Here is a 15,215-nt window from a genome sequence, read left to right as displayed (position 1 = left end):
TGGTTCTGCAAGTTTGAATCTGCCAGGACTGGAATGCTCAGGTGTTAGTTGCCGACAGTTTCATGGTAATTTTAGGCTGGGCCTGCCTTTGGGTATATCATATCAGTAAAAATAAGGTTAATTTTCCTCCTATTACCTCTGCTTTGTCTGGCAAATAATGGCATCATATTTCTAAAGTCTCTCAGGGAATTGATTATAGTCTTTGAACTCTCAAAATAAAAGGATGAGAAAAGTAAAGTTGGCTGGAGTGCAGGCAAATTGCAGACTTTCTTCCTGGTTTAATTCTTGAAAGACTCTTCTGATCTCAGAGGTGAAGCTGTAGGACAGAACAGCAACAAAGGCATGATGGATAATTGGAGTTTTGATCCAGAAAAAGCTATCTTATTATTACATTTTTGTTATCTTTCACTTCTTCCTCTAATTCTCCATTCACTGCCCTGAGAATTTCTGGTTGGGACCTGCATCTTTTTGTTTGCTTGCCTTTTGTCCCTTCAGATTAGTTATTATTACCAGCTAAAGAGGACAGACACTTGTCATTTTTTGCCTCTCAAACACAGATTTTGTATTAAAAAGTATTGTATGTGTCAATATTTGGGTATATATACATTTAAGACACATTCCTGGGGAAGGTTTTTAAAATCCTCTGTGGCTCTCGGCTTTAACCATTAGATTATATCAGAATTCCCTGGAAGGTAGATTTCCTCCCTTCTAGATCATTTTAACAGTGGCAGTTTACAGTGATGAGTTAGCTAATCAAAATGTTTGTATAAACGAATGCCTTTAGAAACTCAAGCCTATCTTAAACTGATCAAACTATAACTCTGCCGTTACGTACACTCTCTCCTGAGCTCAGTGATTTTGAGAGAGGAAAGGTGGTTCTGTATAGATATGACAGCAACAGTTACCTTTCATCCAGTAACTTTGTGCCAGGCACAGTGCTCGGTACCACACACGGATCCCTCATTTAATCCCTGTCACAATCCTGCCAGTGGGGCACCAGAGCTGTGCCCATGTTAGGAATCAGAAGAGACCCTATATGAGAAGTCCAATCCATTTTCTGGCTTCCTTGAGGCAAGAGGAGTGGGAGGGCAGTGCAGAGGCTGTGGGAAGTAATCTTGAATTTTTTTTTTTAAACCCTTTCCCGATTCTTTTATGTATTATACTAAACCTGTTTTTTTTTTTTTTTAAAGATTTTATTTATTTATTTGACAGAGATAGAGACAGCCAGCAAGAGAGGGAACACAAGCAGGGGGAGTGGGAGAGGAAGAAGCAGGCTCATAGCAGAGGAGCCTGATGTGGGGCTCGATCCCAGAACGCCAGGATCACGCCCTGAGCCGAAGGCAGACGCTTAACTGCTGTGCCACCCAGGCGCCCCACTAAACCTGTTTTTTGTTTGTAAGATCTTATTTATTTATTTGACAGAGAGCAGAAGCAGGAGGAGTGGCAGGCAAAGGGAGAGGGAGAAGCAGGCTCCCCACTGAGCAGGGAGCCCGATGTGGGATTCGATCCCAGGGTCCAGGGATCATGACCTGATGTAAAGGCAGACGCTTAACTGACTGAGCCACCCAGGTGCCCCCATACCAAACCTGTTTTCGTTGTTGTTGTTTCTGCTGTGAGACCTCACAATTCATTTCTGAAACCTCTGCAGTGGATTATTTTTCACATTGAACATCTGGACAGGGACAAACAGTAAATCTCAGTTTTCTAAGTTGAGTAGAAAATGGCCTTCTGACCCTGTCTCATCTGCCACCTTCCTCCTCTTCAGGTCTCTATTAAAAAGCAGTCTGCTTTATTTACATCCTTTTTTTTTTTTTTTAAGAAAAACTTTGTTAACGTGCCAAGCCCTATAATTCTCAAGCTTTTCTAGAAATGTTATCTCTAGGGAAGATTTATAAAAGCAAGAAGAATCTTTGTGGTTTTATTCTGAAAGCCAGAAGAGTTGAGAAACAAGGCAGACTCTACTGCTGAGTTTTTTTGCTTTCAAGCTGTAAAATGGTTTCTATGCATGTTTATGAGGAAGAAGCAATTGAAATATTTATTTTTTCCGTTCTGGCAAAGCATGACCAGTGACTTTGAGAGTACATTTTGTCATGGGATAAAGAAACAGAAAAGGCAGAATCAGGGTCCTTGCCTAAATAAGTGAACATTATTGTATATTTGTTCAGGTAGTTGCATTTTTGAAGAAACATTTTGTATTTGATGGAACGATCTAAATAAACTAGAGCGCTATACAAACTAGAGCTTTTAAAATCAGACCCAATTCACTTTATTTATAATCAGTGAACAAACTTAGCAAAATATGTGATATAAGGTGTCCAGGATATTTTTAACATATGCTTTGTTAAATATTGCATTATTATATTTTTTCTCTGCCTTCACACACATAAAGATAAATATATATATATGCACTATATATAAATATGCATATATACATATGTGCTTATTAATGAGATAAAAATCCAAATTAATTTTTGTTTGGGTATTTCTTTGAAGTCAGAAGGTATCAAGAAAGGCATCTTTACACTCCTGGTGAACACCAAGGGTTAAGAATTCCTTAATGAATGCCATTGGAAGACTTATCAAATTACAATTATTGTATAGCATTTCTGAAGTACCTTGAAATCCTATACCCACCTATCGCTTCATTTTACTTGCTTCTTACAGACTCCCCTTTTTTTGGTAAATCATGGAGAGAATGGACCAGTCAGATGCAACAGGTGCAAAGCCTACATGTGCCCATTTATGCAGTTCATTGAAGGAGGAAGGAGGTATCAGTGCGGATTTTGCAACTGTGTGAATGACGGTAAGTGATGCCAATCAATGCTCTTAGTAAAAGCTCTTTGTTAGTTGAAATATATTGCACTTCTTAGCTTAGGGGGAAAAATAGATGTTAAAGCTCTTGGTTATACCTTAGCTTTTCCTAAATACTGATGAGCTCACATTCAAGAATAACTCAGAAGAACAGCAAAAACAAAACAAAACAAAAATTCATTTTTATCATCTGTAAACATAAGAGGTAAAATTTTATTTTGCCTCCAACTGAGCCTTTGTGGAAGGGGATTGAGAAATAACTCCTTTGAAGTTTTATAAGAAACACAGCAGCTTCCTGTGGGAAGTTATATGTGCAAGTTCATGCATTTATAGGAGGCTGAGAGGGCCGTGGAGGTCCCAAACAGTGCATGATCTGGTTGGTTTCCTTCCACAGGTATTGTAAAGAAGAACTTTTATTTTATCTGTGTTTACAGATGATAAGTTGGAGATTTTTTTTCCCTCTTTCTTAATTCCTCTGAGTTACTTCTAAATGTGGGCTGATCAGTATTTAGGAAAAGCTGTGGGATAACTAAGGGCTTTAACACATGTATAGATTGTTTTCCACTCAGGTATGAACGTTAGATTGTTAAAGAAGGAGAAGAACATTATTCTGAAGGGCTTTTCCAGATTCTTTTTATTTTCACTTTCATTCCAGCGTGAATTGACTGGTGTTGAAAAAAATCGCAAACTTGCTAAAAGGAACTTACATTCATTATATTCATAACATGTCTGTGTTTTTAACTTTTTGGTGCTAAATAAAGCACATACTCAGCCTGAAACATTCCCACATTCATTTACATTTCTAGAGTTTCTCTAGAACCATGCGATGATTACGAAAGCATGAACTTTCTGCATGTTTTCCTCTGTTCCTTATCTTCATAGACATGCTTCTCTGCAGGTCTGAAGGATGTATAGCACTGTATCTGCCCAGGAGCCATGTCTGCTCTGGCTGCTGGCTACTCCCTACTGACAAGGAGCTAAGGCACAGCTTTCTGCCTCTGTCATTACATTCATGGCAGCTCAACTCCGTTAGTGTTCTCTGGTGGGAGAGCTCCTTGTTTCCCCACATCCTCATTACAGTCCATGTTTTCTTCCAATTTAGAGTGCTGGAGACCGGTATTATGAGTCTTCCTCACAAAAACTTTGGCCAGTTCTTAAAAATGCCTTGCTATGGAGTAAAATCATTGGTTTCTAGCCTCATCTCAAAACCTGTGGTCCTCTTGGGATGTCCTCTTGCTCCAACTGTGGCATCCACTCAGTGCGAATTGGGTATCCCTGTGAGACCAGATTCTGTTGGTTCTCTATCCTTACTTCTCTTTCTAAGGTAGATCTTATACCTTGTTTCATCCTGGATGAAATCTGCAACTAAATCATTGGCTACCACTCAATCTTGGGACCTGGATTTCAGGAGCCCTGTGACAATTCATTTCCCTGTACTTTAGTTTTGTGGGGAAGAGTCATGAGAAGGCAGAGACCTCTCCTGCAGCATTTGGATAAATGCCTCTACCAAGGTCACCAACTCCTCAATGTCTTTAGCCAAGCTGTCAACTTTCTTAGGAAGATGATTAGAAATTTATGTAGCTTTTAGATCCAGGATCCCCAATCTGGTGTAACATCCTGGTGTCTTACCCAGGGTGTCAGCTCAGAGCCCAGCTAATTCCTGGTAGAAAAAAAAAACACTTGGAATTCTTTTATCTCTACACAATAAATTCCCTTCCCTTGCGTATTCACTCCTAGGAGGCTGCCGTGTTCATTTTCCAATAGAGTTATTCATACTAGGGTCAAGTATTTGTCCCTAAAAGGAGCCAGACTCCTATAGATTTACATTGACACCTGCATTCTTCATTTAGGTTTAAAGAAGACAGAGGTTTATTGAAGTTAGAAAGAACCCAGGAGGCTTGGTCACATGGTTTCACTCTATTTCCCTTCAGAATGTCCAGAGATTGCACAGTGGGAAGCATGTGAAGTCAGAGGCATGCAGGAAGACAAGTGTCATTTGGCAGTGCATAATTTACCATGTGACTTGAATTTTGTTTTATAAACATGACAGATAATATTAAATGCTAATGAATGTGAGATTAATTTTAAAGGGAAAAATTTCACATGTTACTTGTAGATATGTGAATGAAAATGAATTGTAGTTTACATTATGTAGAAATTACCATACCATAATCCTAAATAGCCAATATAACATCATCTACCTCAACTAAAAGTAACAAAATTGCAGGTTTAGGCCCTCGTAATTTACTTATCTCTGCTGAGACTGTCAGTTTCCCACTTCCATAATCTTTACAAGACATTGAATTTTCCAAATTCAGAGATCCATATGTACATATGAGTGTTATAAAACTTGTTTTAAAAAGAAATGGCCATGTTATGGTAAGAAAATAGAAAAATCAATTCTTGGTGATTATTTTTAAGTCCAACCTACAAAAACAGTCTTGTAATTCATGTTGGCTCACAACTAAAAATAAAGAATCCTGAGTGGTTAGTTTTAAAAGAGAACGCATTACTTCTGTGGCTTTACAAATGAAAATGTTGCTCTTTATGAAATGCTGAAAACCAGAGCATTGCTGGTTATTCTAAATACTTCTATTGTCAGTGGTTTAATAGCCAGCCCTATTAATCTCAAGGCAACAGGAGTTTGTTTTCACAGAGATACCAGGCCATATTTGTCCAAGTGTTCAGTGTGTGACTCATAAGTGTTCCTGTGCTGTTGGATGACTTCCAGGTCGTTGCCAGAACTAACCTTCTTAGACATTTGAATCAAATTAAAAGTTCTCAGCTGAGATCTTAGTGGTATAGTCTTTCCCTAATACAGTAATCCTCTCCACTCTGAAGTCCAAACATTAAAAGATTTCCATGCAAACTTTCCATGGCTGAAGGCATCTCTTAATTAAAGGATAATAAATATTGTAGTTAATAGTAGAGTCCAAATAACCAATGTATATTTCTGTTAGGTACATTGAAAATTTAAATAGAAAAGTCGGAATTCCTTTTAAAAGAGGTAATTAAATAGGGAGAATTAAATTTTCTTTGTGACAATTTAAAACAGGGATAACCCTATTTCTTCACAGAGGTCTAAATCATAAATGTTATGTGTCATCGGTAACTTGCAGAAGAGTCAAGAGGATTTTTTAGGAAACCTTTGTACTTTCCACACATGCTTTTTAAGTACTGGATATTTAGAATATACTGCATTCTAGCTTTAATATACTTTTTCCCCCTCAACTACTTCTTTTCCTCCCATAATAAATTTTAAGAACTTACTAAGTTGTCTGTGTTATGAAAACAAAAGATTTCCTTTCTTATTTTGTTTTTATTAGTTCCACCATTCTATTTCCAACATCTGGACCACATCGGGAGAAGGCTGGACCACTATGAAAAACCAGAGCTATCTCTAGGATCTTATGAATATGTTGCTACTTTGGATTACTGCAGAGTAAGTGTTCCCAGGGCTTCAAGTGTTTATACATTGATGTCAAATTCAACTGAATAACTTTCATATGTAAAGAACTGAATCTTGGTTCACAAACAAAGCATTTTGGTGGTGTCATGGGCATGTAGAAATGCCTCAAACACAGATCAAGCCTTCTAGGCTGTTAACATGATTAAATTGCCAAACTATTCAGAGCAGTGATTATTTTTAAAAACTAAAAAGTGGTGCCAAAAATAGAAAACAATAATTTTATTTTTATGTCCCTATCAGATAAAATATTCTGGGTTCTTAAAGCAGCAGTTCCATATTGTGCCTCAACCTTATTTGTTTTGTCAGTGATCTCAGAAGATTTTCTCTTCCAAGGCAGACGCTCAGCCAATATGGTCAACAGGACTAGGACAGGTTTCTCTACCTCCTTTCTGCACACCAGTTGTCACCACAATGATTTAAGGTTCTTAGACTCTCCCTTGGACTATGTGAGGGCCTGGGATTCTGGCCTCTGGTCTCCTTGCTTTAAAATGTAAGCGTGAGATTCCTCTCCATTTCCTTAATCTAAAAAATTAAATTCAAAAGTATAGCTTTCCTTATAAGACCATTAACTGTTGACCTCAGCCATCTCTTCAGCTGTACAAAACACTCAGCACATACTCCAAACTCATCACTCCTTCTTACAACTTCATACTTTTAGGTAAGATTGTTTTGACCAGACTATCTTTGCATCCTCCTGTCACATCTGTATAGACCCCACCCAGCAAACTCCTACTCATTCTGTAATACCTGGCTGAAATTTTATTTTACGTGAGTGTGTGTGCATGTGTGCACATGAACAACTTTCTTTGACTTCATCATAGTGGTTATTTACTAAATCTTTGGGGGTGGGGGGGGACGTTCCTATTAGAACTCGGTCCATATATTTGTTTTAGCAATTATCCCCATACAATTTAAATCTTCTCAAGTGTCTTCCCTCTTCATTGATTTTGATATTCTTGGTCACAAGAATCTTGTCTTAGATCTTTATGGCATCCACCACAGTGTCTAGTACAGGGAAGACAGTTGATCAGTGTATGTGAAATGAATGAATGAATGAACGAATGAATGAATGAATTGGCAGGTCTGTTACTATTCCCAGGACTGGCTATTTCCCTTTTCTAGTGTCACAGTGAGAGTGACATCATTATGGGTAACTTGCAGGTCTTTAAAATTCTTCGGTGATTTGGAAACATTTTCTTGGGTATCAGTTCAGATTTCAGCTTATATCTGAAGTACCGTATGTAGACCTGAAGAAACAGTCATTCTGATTAATTTTCTTACTTCACCTTCCAAATATGAATGCCTACTGATGCCTAGTTCTCAGAAAACAGCCTCTGACCCACCGAATTCTATCACAGATGTTTGCGAGGGGACCGGTCCATATTATTGAGTATAAATTACAAAGAACATTTTTCCTAAAAAGAAGTTTTTTCAATTGATTGGATTTAATTTTTTTTCAGTTAATGTAACTTTTGCATTTATCTTAGTGTTTTGTATGATTTTTTTACCACATTACATAGAACTAGCTATTAAAGAAGAGTTAATGCTTTATTAATTCAAAATGTAACATTTGAACGTATTTTGAGAAACATAAGAGCATTTTTGGTATAAATCCTTTATATCAGACAAAAGAATCCTAAAGTATCAACTACTTTTAGACAGTTTATTTGTTCTTTACTGTTCTTGGCTGAAGGTGAATGATTAAGTAGACCATAAATATTCAAGTTCTAATTAAATATAATAAAGCCATTATAATAACTAGTGATGGAAAATTTATTGATTGATCTTTGCAACCATAGTATAAATATAACTATGCTCTCAGTTTCTAGTTCTCTGCCAAAAAGTCTATATTATCTTGATTTAAGCTTTTTTAGTAGAAACTCAGGCAGAGAGTCAAATCTATTTCTGGGAACAAAAGTTTCAGTATCTTCAAACTCTGTTATCTGGAAATGTTCCAGATGTCTAATTGATGGGAAATCTCACCCAGCAGGCAAGGAACGAAAAAAAAAGAAAAAGTACATTTTAAAGAAATGTTGTAAGCTTAATCTACCTTTTATTATTCCAAGTAAAATTTAAAATAAAAGATGGTTTAAGTATCTTCAAATTTAATTATAATTCAAAATGTAAATATAGTAATGAGTCACCTTAGGGATTTCGACAAAGAAAAAGAGCTTATTTAATTTGTGCATGTATTTTGTAACACCACACAAATTTAGAAATACAAAATTATATTTTCTCCTATTCATTTTAGTTTATCTCGATCCCAATTTTATATAATAAAATTAACATTGATATTTACTATATGGGATGCTCTTTGTGAAGTGCTTTTTATGTATTGTATCATTTAGTTCTCAAGTGAACTCATGTGGTGAGTACCACCATTACTTGGGGAAACTGAGGCCTAGAGAACTTAAGTGCCACCCTCAAATCGCACACATACAAAATGCTGGAGCCAGACTGAAAACTGTGCTGGCATGACCACAGAACCCCTATTCTTTGTCAATATACTGTGTATTTGTAGGCAATTATTTAGAAAATCACCATGGGGTTCCCCTGGGAAAAAATACCCCAACTCTGTCATATAACTGAGAGTTTTTCACTTAAAGTTTACAGAATATATCTACACACAAAGTGTACCTGAAATGTAAAAACTCATTCCAAGCCAGCCTTTTTTTTTCTAAATAAAATATCATCTCTCCACTTAATTTTAATTCACTGTGACATTTAATGGATACCTAACATGCCTAAGAAGCTTGGTTATGTGCTGTGAGAGATACCAAAGCTAGCAAGATAATGAACCTGATTTCAAGGCACTTCCGATGTATAGACCTGTTAAGTATATAATTATGATAAAAACCCAAATACGATAAATGGCATACGAGTCAAATAATCATAGTGCCATAAGAAAACAAACGATGATGTATAATTTGGAGGATCAGAGAAGTCTTCAAAGAGTAAGTGACTTTTGAGCTGGTTGCACCATAAGCAGAATTGGACATGTGGAAAGGGAAGGGAAAACAAAACAGTGAGTAGAAGCAGAGAATTTGCAACTTAGCTTTCTTCAGGGATTAGGCCGTTATTGTAGATGAGTGACAGGCAGCTAGTATGGGAACTAGGATAATTAGAGAGGATATTCCCTTTCCCCCAAAACACAATCATATTCAAATATTTCTAAGAAAAACACTATGCCAAACAAAATACTTTTCTGGCCAAATTCTTGGCCCAGGCCCACTAGACTGACTTCTGGATAGGAAATATTTTGAAAATGGCAAACACTTAAATTAGTTGAAGGAATGTGTTTTGGGGAATAATGGGAAGTAAAACTGGGGAATTGTTTTGAGATACAGACTAACCTTTTAATTTCCACTGGGTTTGGCATGATACCTTTGATCTTCTGGTTCTTATACCTGTTTGTTAAATGAGTATTCTGGGGAATTGTAAAAGGCAGGCTGTTGAGGAATTTATGTTAATTCAGTAGGTGATGAGGACCATTAAAGGTAAAGAGGGAGTTGTTTCCTTAATCCATCATCCATCCGTCCACACATTTATTCACTCAGTCAGCCAGCAGTATTGAGCACTCTTTTTTTTTTTTTTTAAAGATTTTATTTATTTATGTGACATAGAGACAGCCAGCGAGAGAGGGAACACAAGCAGGGGGAGTGGGAGAGGAAGAAACAGGCTCCCAGCGGAGGAGCCCGATGTGGGACTCGATCCCGGCATGCCGGGATCACGCCCTGAGCCGAAGGCAGATGCTTTAACGACTGCGCTACCCAGGCGCCCCGTCGGTGAGCACTCTTATGTGCCACCCTCTGTGCTTGACTTTGAGGACTCTCAGTAAACATCTTGTCTTCAGAGGCAGTAGCGTTGTGATCTGTGTTGTGTTTTTGGACCATTTATTCTGACAGCCGTCTGTGTAAGGACAGGAAAGGGACTGGAGGCAGGGAGCTATTAGAAGTTAATGCAGTAGTCCAAGCAAGAGAAACTGAAGGGAGTGTAGTAGTTCCTCAAAAATTTAGAAATAGAATGACTGGGTATATACCCAAAATAATTGCAAGCAGAGTCTCAAGGAGGCATTTGCACACTCATGTTCACAGCCACATTATTCAAAATAGCCAAAAGGTGGAGGTAACCCAAGAGTCCATACATGGATAAATGGATAAATAAAATGTGGTATATACATATGTGGAATATTACTCAGCCTTAAATGGAAGGAAATTTAGACACGTGTTAAACATGGATGAACTTAACGCTAAGTGAAATAAGACAGTCACATGAAAGACGAATACTGTGATTTTACTTTTACGAAGCACCTAGAGTCATCAAATTCATGGAGATAAGAATGTAGAATGGTGGTTGCCAGGGTCTGGAGAGAGAGGGGAATGCATAGAAAAAACTAGTTACAATGAAACATTCCATGGAGATGTGCTTGTTGGATTTATGGAAACTATTCACTGGGGGAACTGGTAATGCTGAACTTAAGAGAGAATGCAAGAATGGTAAGGCACATTTGGATTGGTCACAAAGAGGCTTTGGCTTGATTAATGGAAATGATTGTTATTTTTATTTGATATAAATCAATGCAAGTCTATGTTATTAATTAGGTGAATCAGGAATGATTTGCAAAAAAAAAAAAAAAACTCAGATAGACAGCAGTAGAGTTCTTTCTTTTCTTTGTTGGTCTGATTTTGAATGTGGCAAAGCAACAAAGCATTTACATTGAAGATTTTTAAGTCCTGCAGTTTTTTTATTTCAAATGACAGGCTTTATTAGAAGTGTGTTATATCTACCCTTATAGTGGATATAGAATGAATCAGTAAGATAATTTGGAGACATTATCATCTAATTTTATAACTATAATAATTAAAATACAATTTTATTTTAGAACATTTTTGTCATTTATCATAAAGTTAAAAATTAAATTAACCTGAACTCCTATTTTAGTTTGAGTCACTCAGTTTGCCTGTGGTTCTGTTTTCTAAATATTTTGGAAGACCCAACTGAAGAATCACTTCCTAAGAGCTCTTTGAACCCCAGCCAGTAAAGGGACCAACGGATATAAAACATTTATATAACAGCTGCTTTATGTTATAGTGATTGTCTTAAATAGATAGGAAAAAGGCCCAATATTCCATTTTTAACCATAAATATGTAAGGTATAGGTAAGTGTTTGACAATATAGTACAATTTTAAGGTATACAATTAAATTTTATTATTTTTTAAAGATTTTATTTATTTATTTGTTTATTTGAGAGAGAGCACAAACAGGGGGAGAGGCAGGGGGATGAGCAGACTCCCTGCTGAGCTGGGAGCCCCACCTGGGGCTTGATCCTAGGACCCTGAGAACATGACCTGAGCCAAAGTCAAGTGCTTAACTGACTGTAGGCACCACTACAATTATATTTTAGTATGTAATTTTATATCTTTAAAACTGAAAGAGCTTTTAAAGGAAAAGATTTGAAAATAGTGTTATCAAGTTAATGAAGTTTTACTAGTTTCAAGACAAATGCTAATTATTATATGTACTCTTGGGGGCACAGTTTTTCAAGGTACCAGAGGTCTTGGAGTGCCACAAAAGTGAAACTTCTCTACTAGATATCGTAATCCTGTCTAACTCAATAGTGTGTCACGGGTCATACCATGGAAAACAAACAGCTTTTATCTTTTTTATAGCATCGGAGACTGTGTTCTAGAAAGAGATTTAATTCCACAGATGTTATATCCTAAAATATTAAATGAAAAGTTTGATGATCTTCAGGAGTTTGAGTCTTTTGATTATGCAGTGTATATACTTATAATTACATTTGTGTGACCTGTTTGCTTTCCTGTAGAAGAATAAGCCTCCCAATCCACCAGCCTTTATCTTCATGATTGATGTTTCATATAGTAACATCAAGAACGGACTCGTGAAGCTCATATGTGAAGAACTGAAGACTGTGCTGGAAAAACTTCCAAAGTAAGGGAACTCCCATTATTTTTAGAATTTGCACAATTATTATTGAATTAGTTTATTGGCCAGAAAACAAGTGCTGAATGACCCATGGATATCTTTTGCTAATGAGGACATTGGGCAAATATTTATAAATCAAACAGCACTATTTTTTATAAAGTTCAGAGTTATCTTTTGTACAAAGCAAAAGAAACAAACTGATAAAAAATTAATGCTATGGTAAACAATATTCAAAATACATTATAAATTATAAGGAGAATCCCAACAGTGTGATGGGAAAGACTTTGGAAGTCTGTTACTCACTTTCAAAGGGGTTGATTTTCCAGCAGAAATTGATAGTTGTGGGTTGTGGTAGAGTTTTAAGGGATGCCAGGAAACGGAACTGTTGTCTTACAGCAGAGATGGTGGTGGTTTAGCTAGATTTCCTTTGCCCTTATACACTGTCAAACCCCTTTGTTGCTTTACTGCCTCCAGGTCCTAGCACAAGGTAGATCACTTTCCTTGCCACTGCAGGAGAAGGCAAAAGGAGAGGTGGAAAGGTATTTTAGCAAACATGGCTATTTTTTATAGTGTACAAACTAGTTGTTTAGGGTGGGAAGTACCATCCAGTAAGGAGATCCTTTATGAGAGGACACATAGTTAAGAAAAAGGTTAAGGAATATAGTCTGAAACCTAGTGTCTGCACTAGGCTCAACATCTTCCGTCCACCCCTCCCTATCTCTTGAACATAAGCAATCTCTGTTCTGGAAAGGGATGCTTGAAGGATGGGTTGTCTGTAGCCCTTAGGGCTTCCTGAGTCCTCGGGTGCCCATTCCTCTATATTCATTCCACGTGTGGCTGCTGCATTGGTGCATGTGAGCCTCAAAGAGTGAGCTCTGGACCTCCCAGGAGTAGCTTTGTTTGTATCTATGAAGCTCAAATCATAATATTCTCAAGGATGGTTTGGAAAAGCCATGGGGATGTTTAAAAAACATTGAGGTGATTTCAAACTGAATTCTAAAATGAAGAATGAACTGGCAGCAAGTTGAAGATGGGGCATAAGAAAGGCATGTGATGCCTGCTGACTGTGACTATACCTTCTGTTACCTCATTCTTAAAGATCCTTGAGAAGTGTGGACTTTCTGCCGAATATCATATATCTTTTTTTTTTTTTTTTTAAGGAGCCATCTTTTTTTTTTCTTTTTTTTAAAGATTTTGTTTATTTATTTGTCAGAGAGAGAGAGAAAATGAGCACGAGCAGGGGAAGGGGTAGCAAGAGAAGCAGGCTCCATGCTGAGCAGGAAGCCCAACTCAGGGCTCAGTCCCACAGTCCTGGGATCACAACCTGAGCCGAAGGCTGATGCTTAACCAACCGAGCCACCTAGACGTCCCTGAAGATCTTATATCTTATAGACTTCTCTCATGGGGCTGTTTTAATTGTAAATCTGAACTTGGAGCTTGAATAATGTGAAAGAAAAATACTCTTAATTTCTGGAAATGATGTCTCTTTACCTTCTCTCAAACTGGCTAGATTAGACTATCCTCTTCTCATAGTTACCTCACCAACCCCCTGCTCCTTTCCAACACAGTGGTGATATGAAGTGTGTAGCCTGTTGATATAAGTCATGAAACCACACTCCTTCCTTCGATGTCATCATGACTTTGATATACCATTGGAGCAGACTGTGACTTTAGCAAAAGATAGGAGAAAAAAATAAAAGGATACTGCTAGTTATTCCCTGCTACTATTTAAATATCTTTCTTCAAAGTTTTAATTGAAGCCAAAATGCCTTTTCTTCCTTTATCTTTTAAAACAAATCCAGTTGCTTTTTTTTTTTTTTTTTTTTTGTCTTCTCCAAAGTTTGTTTTGGGCTCTGTGTTTGTATAACTTTATATTTTTTATGGTAAGATTGCCATCAGTCTGATTTACTTCTTTGAACCAGGTAATATGCCAAATAGCACAGTAAACGTCTTGATTAATGTCTAAGGTATGTTCCATCTCTTAGCTAATCTTTTGAAATTAAAGGCCCCATTCTTTACTATTTAACTTTGAATTTACATCTTTGATTTTGCCAGATACCATTTCTGTCTGACTTCTCTGGAACAGGAAAGAAAAGATTTTAAATATTTCATCTGTTGTTCAGATCAAGCAGTTGGGTTTTTTTCTGGTTGTTTTTAATGCTGCTGTAGCTAAGATGTTCAGAATGCTTGCTTTTGGAATATTCTGATTCCTCTAGTTACTAACATCTTCAGTTTTTCTCTGTCAGATTCATTCCATTAAAATAATAGGGACATGTGTTGAGGGAAGTGGTAATTGAAAAGCAGAAGAAGAAACACATGTTGTTCTGTGTGATATCCCTTATGTAACTTTATTAAATTTATATAGAATTAATATGAAGGAGAGGCTAAGATTTCGTTTTCTTCTGGATATGATTTAACAAGGCAGTTACACTGTTGAACAAGAAAATCTTAAGACAATTCTTGTTTCTCAAAGAAATTTTTTAAAAAAATATGTTCCCATGAAAACATCTAATATTTTGCAGTAATGTGAGATGTTCTGATTAGATGTTTTTAAAAATGTTAATTTAGATTTTAAGTGAACCCTGTGAATCCCAAGATATGCCTTTCCCATCACTTGAAAATGTCCAAGTCCAATGGGAAATAGCAATCTAGATTCTTCTCTGCAATTTTTCTTTTGTGTCTTTTGCCTTAATTGACTCTAAATTAACTATTAAAAGAGAATAAATGCCCTCAGGATTTGCCGAACATTTATCACCTTATGTAATAAAAGGTTTACTCAGAAATGGGAGCTTAGCCAGTGGTGTGCTGGTAAACTGGATCTCAAATAAATAAAGCCTTAATTGTAGTGTTTGCTCATTCCTGTGGTGTAAAATACTTCCAGCCAGGCCGATTTTAAACTAGCAAGGCGACATCACTAAACAGGAGTTCGGAAGAGAGGCATACGATCAGTTTATCATTTTGGGCTCTAACTTGCCATCCTAAATACAG

General features: G+C 36.8%; 1 protein-coding gene across 4 annotated transcripts in view; it reads left to right on the top strand.

Annotated features, from left to right (window-relative positions):
* The window catches only part of SEC24D (SEC24 homolog D, COPII coat complex component), a 98,972-nt gene that overhangs the window by 52,419 nt on the left and 31,338 nt on the right, over positions 1-15,215 (top strand). For all 4 annotated transcript variants that reach the window (XM_026499239.4, XM_026499238.4, XM_048212329.2 and 1 more), the window contains exons 9-11: positions 2,665-2,803; positions 6,138-6,253; positions 12,109-12,233. In XM_026499239.4, coding sequence (XP_026355024.2) covers positions 2,665-2,803; positions 6,138-6,253; positions 12,109-12,233 — 380 coding nt within the window. The remainder of the gene's footprint in view (positions 1-2,664; positions 2,804-6,137; positions 6,254-12,108; positions 12,234-15,215) is intronic.

Source organism: Ursus arctos, unplaced genomic scaffold, assembly GCF_023065955.2.
Source record: "Ursus arctos isolate Adak ecotype North America unplaced genomic scaffold, UrsArc2.0 scaffold_11, whole genome shotgun sequence".
Lineage (NCBI taxonomy): Eukaryota > Metazoa > Chordata > Mammalia > Carnivora > Ursidae > Ursus > Ursus arctos.
The sequence above is the reverse complement of the archived record's forward strand: the minus strand, read 5'-3'. Positions and strand labels throughout refer to the sequence as shown.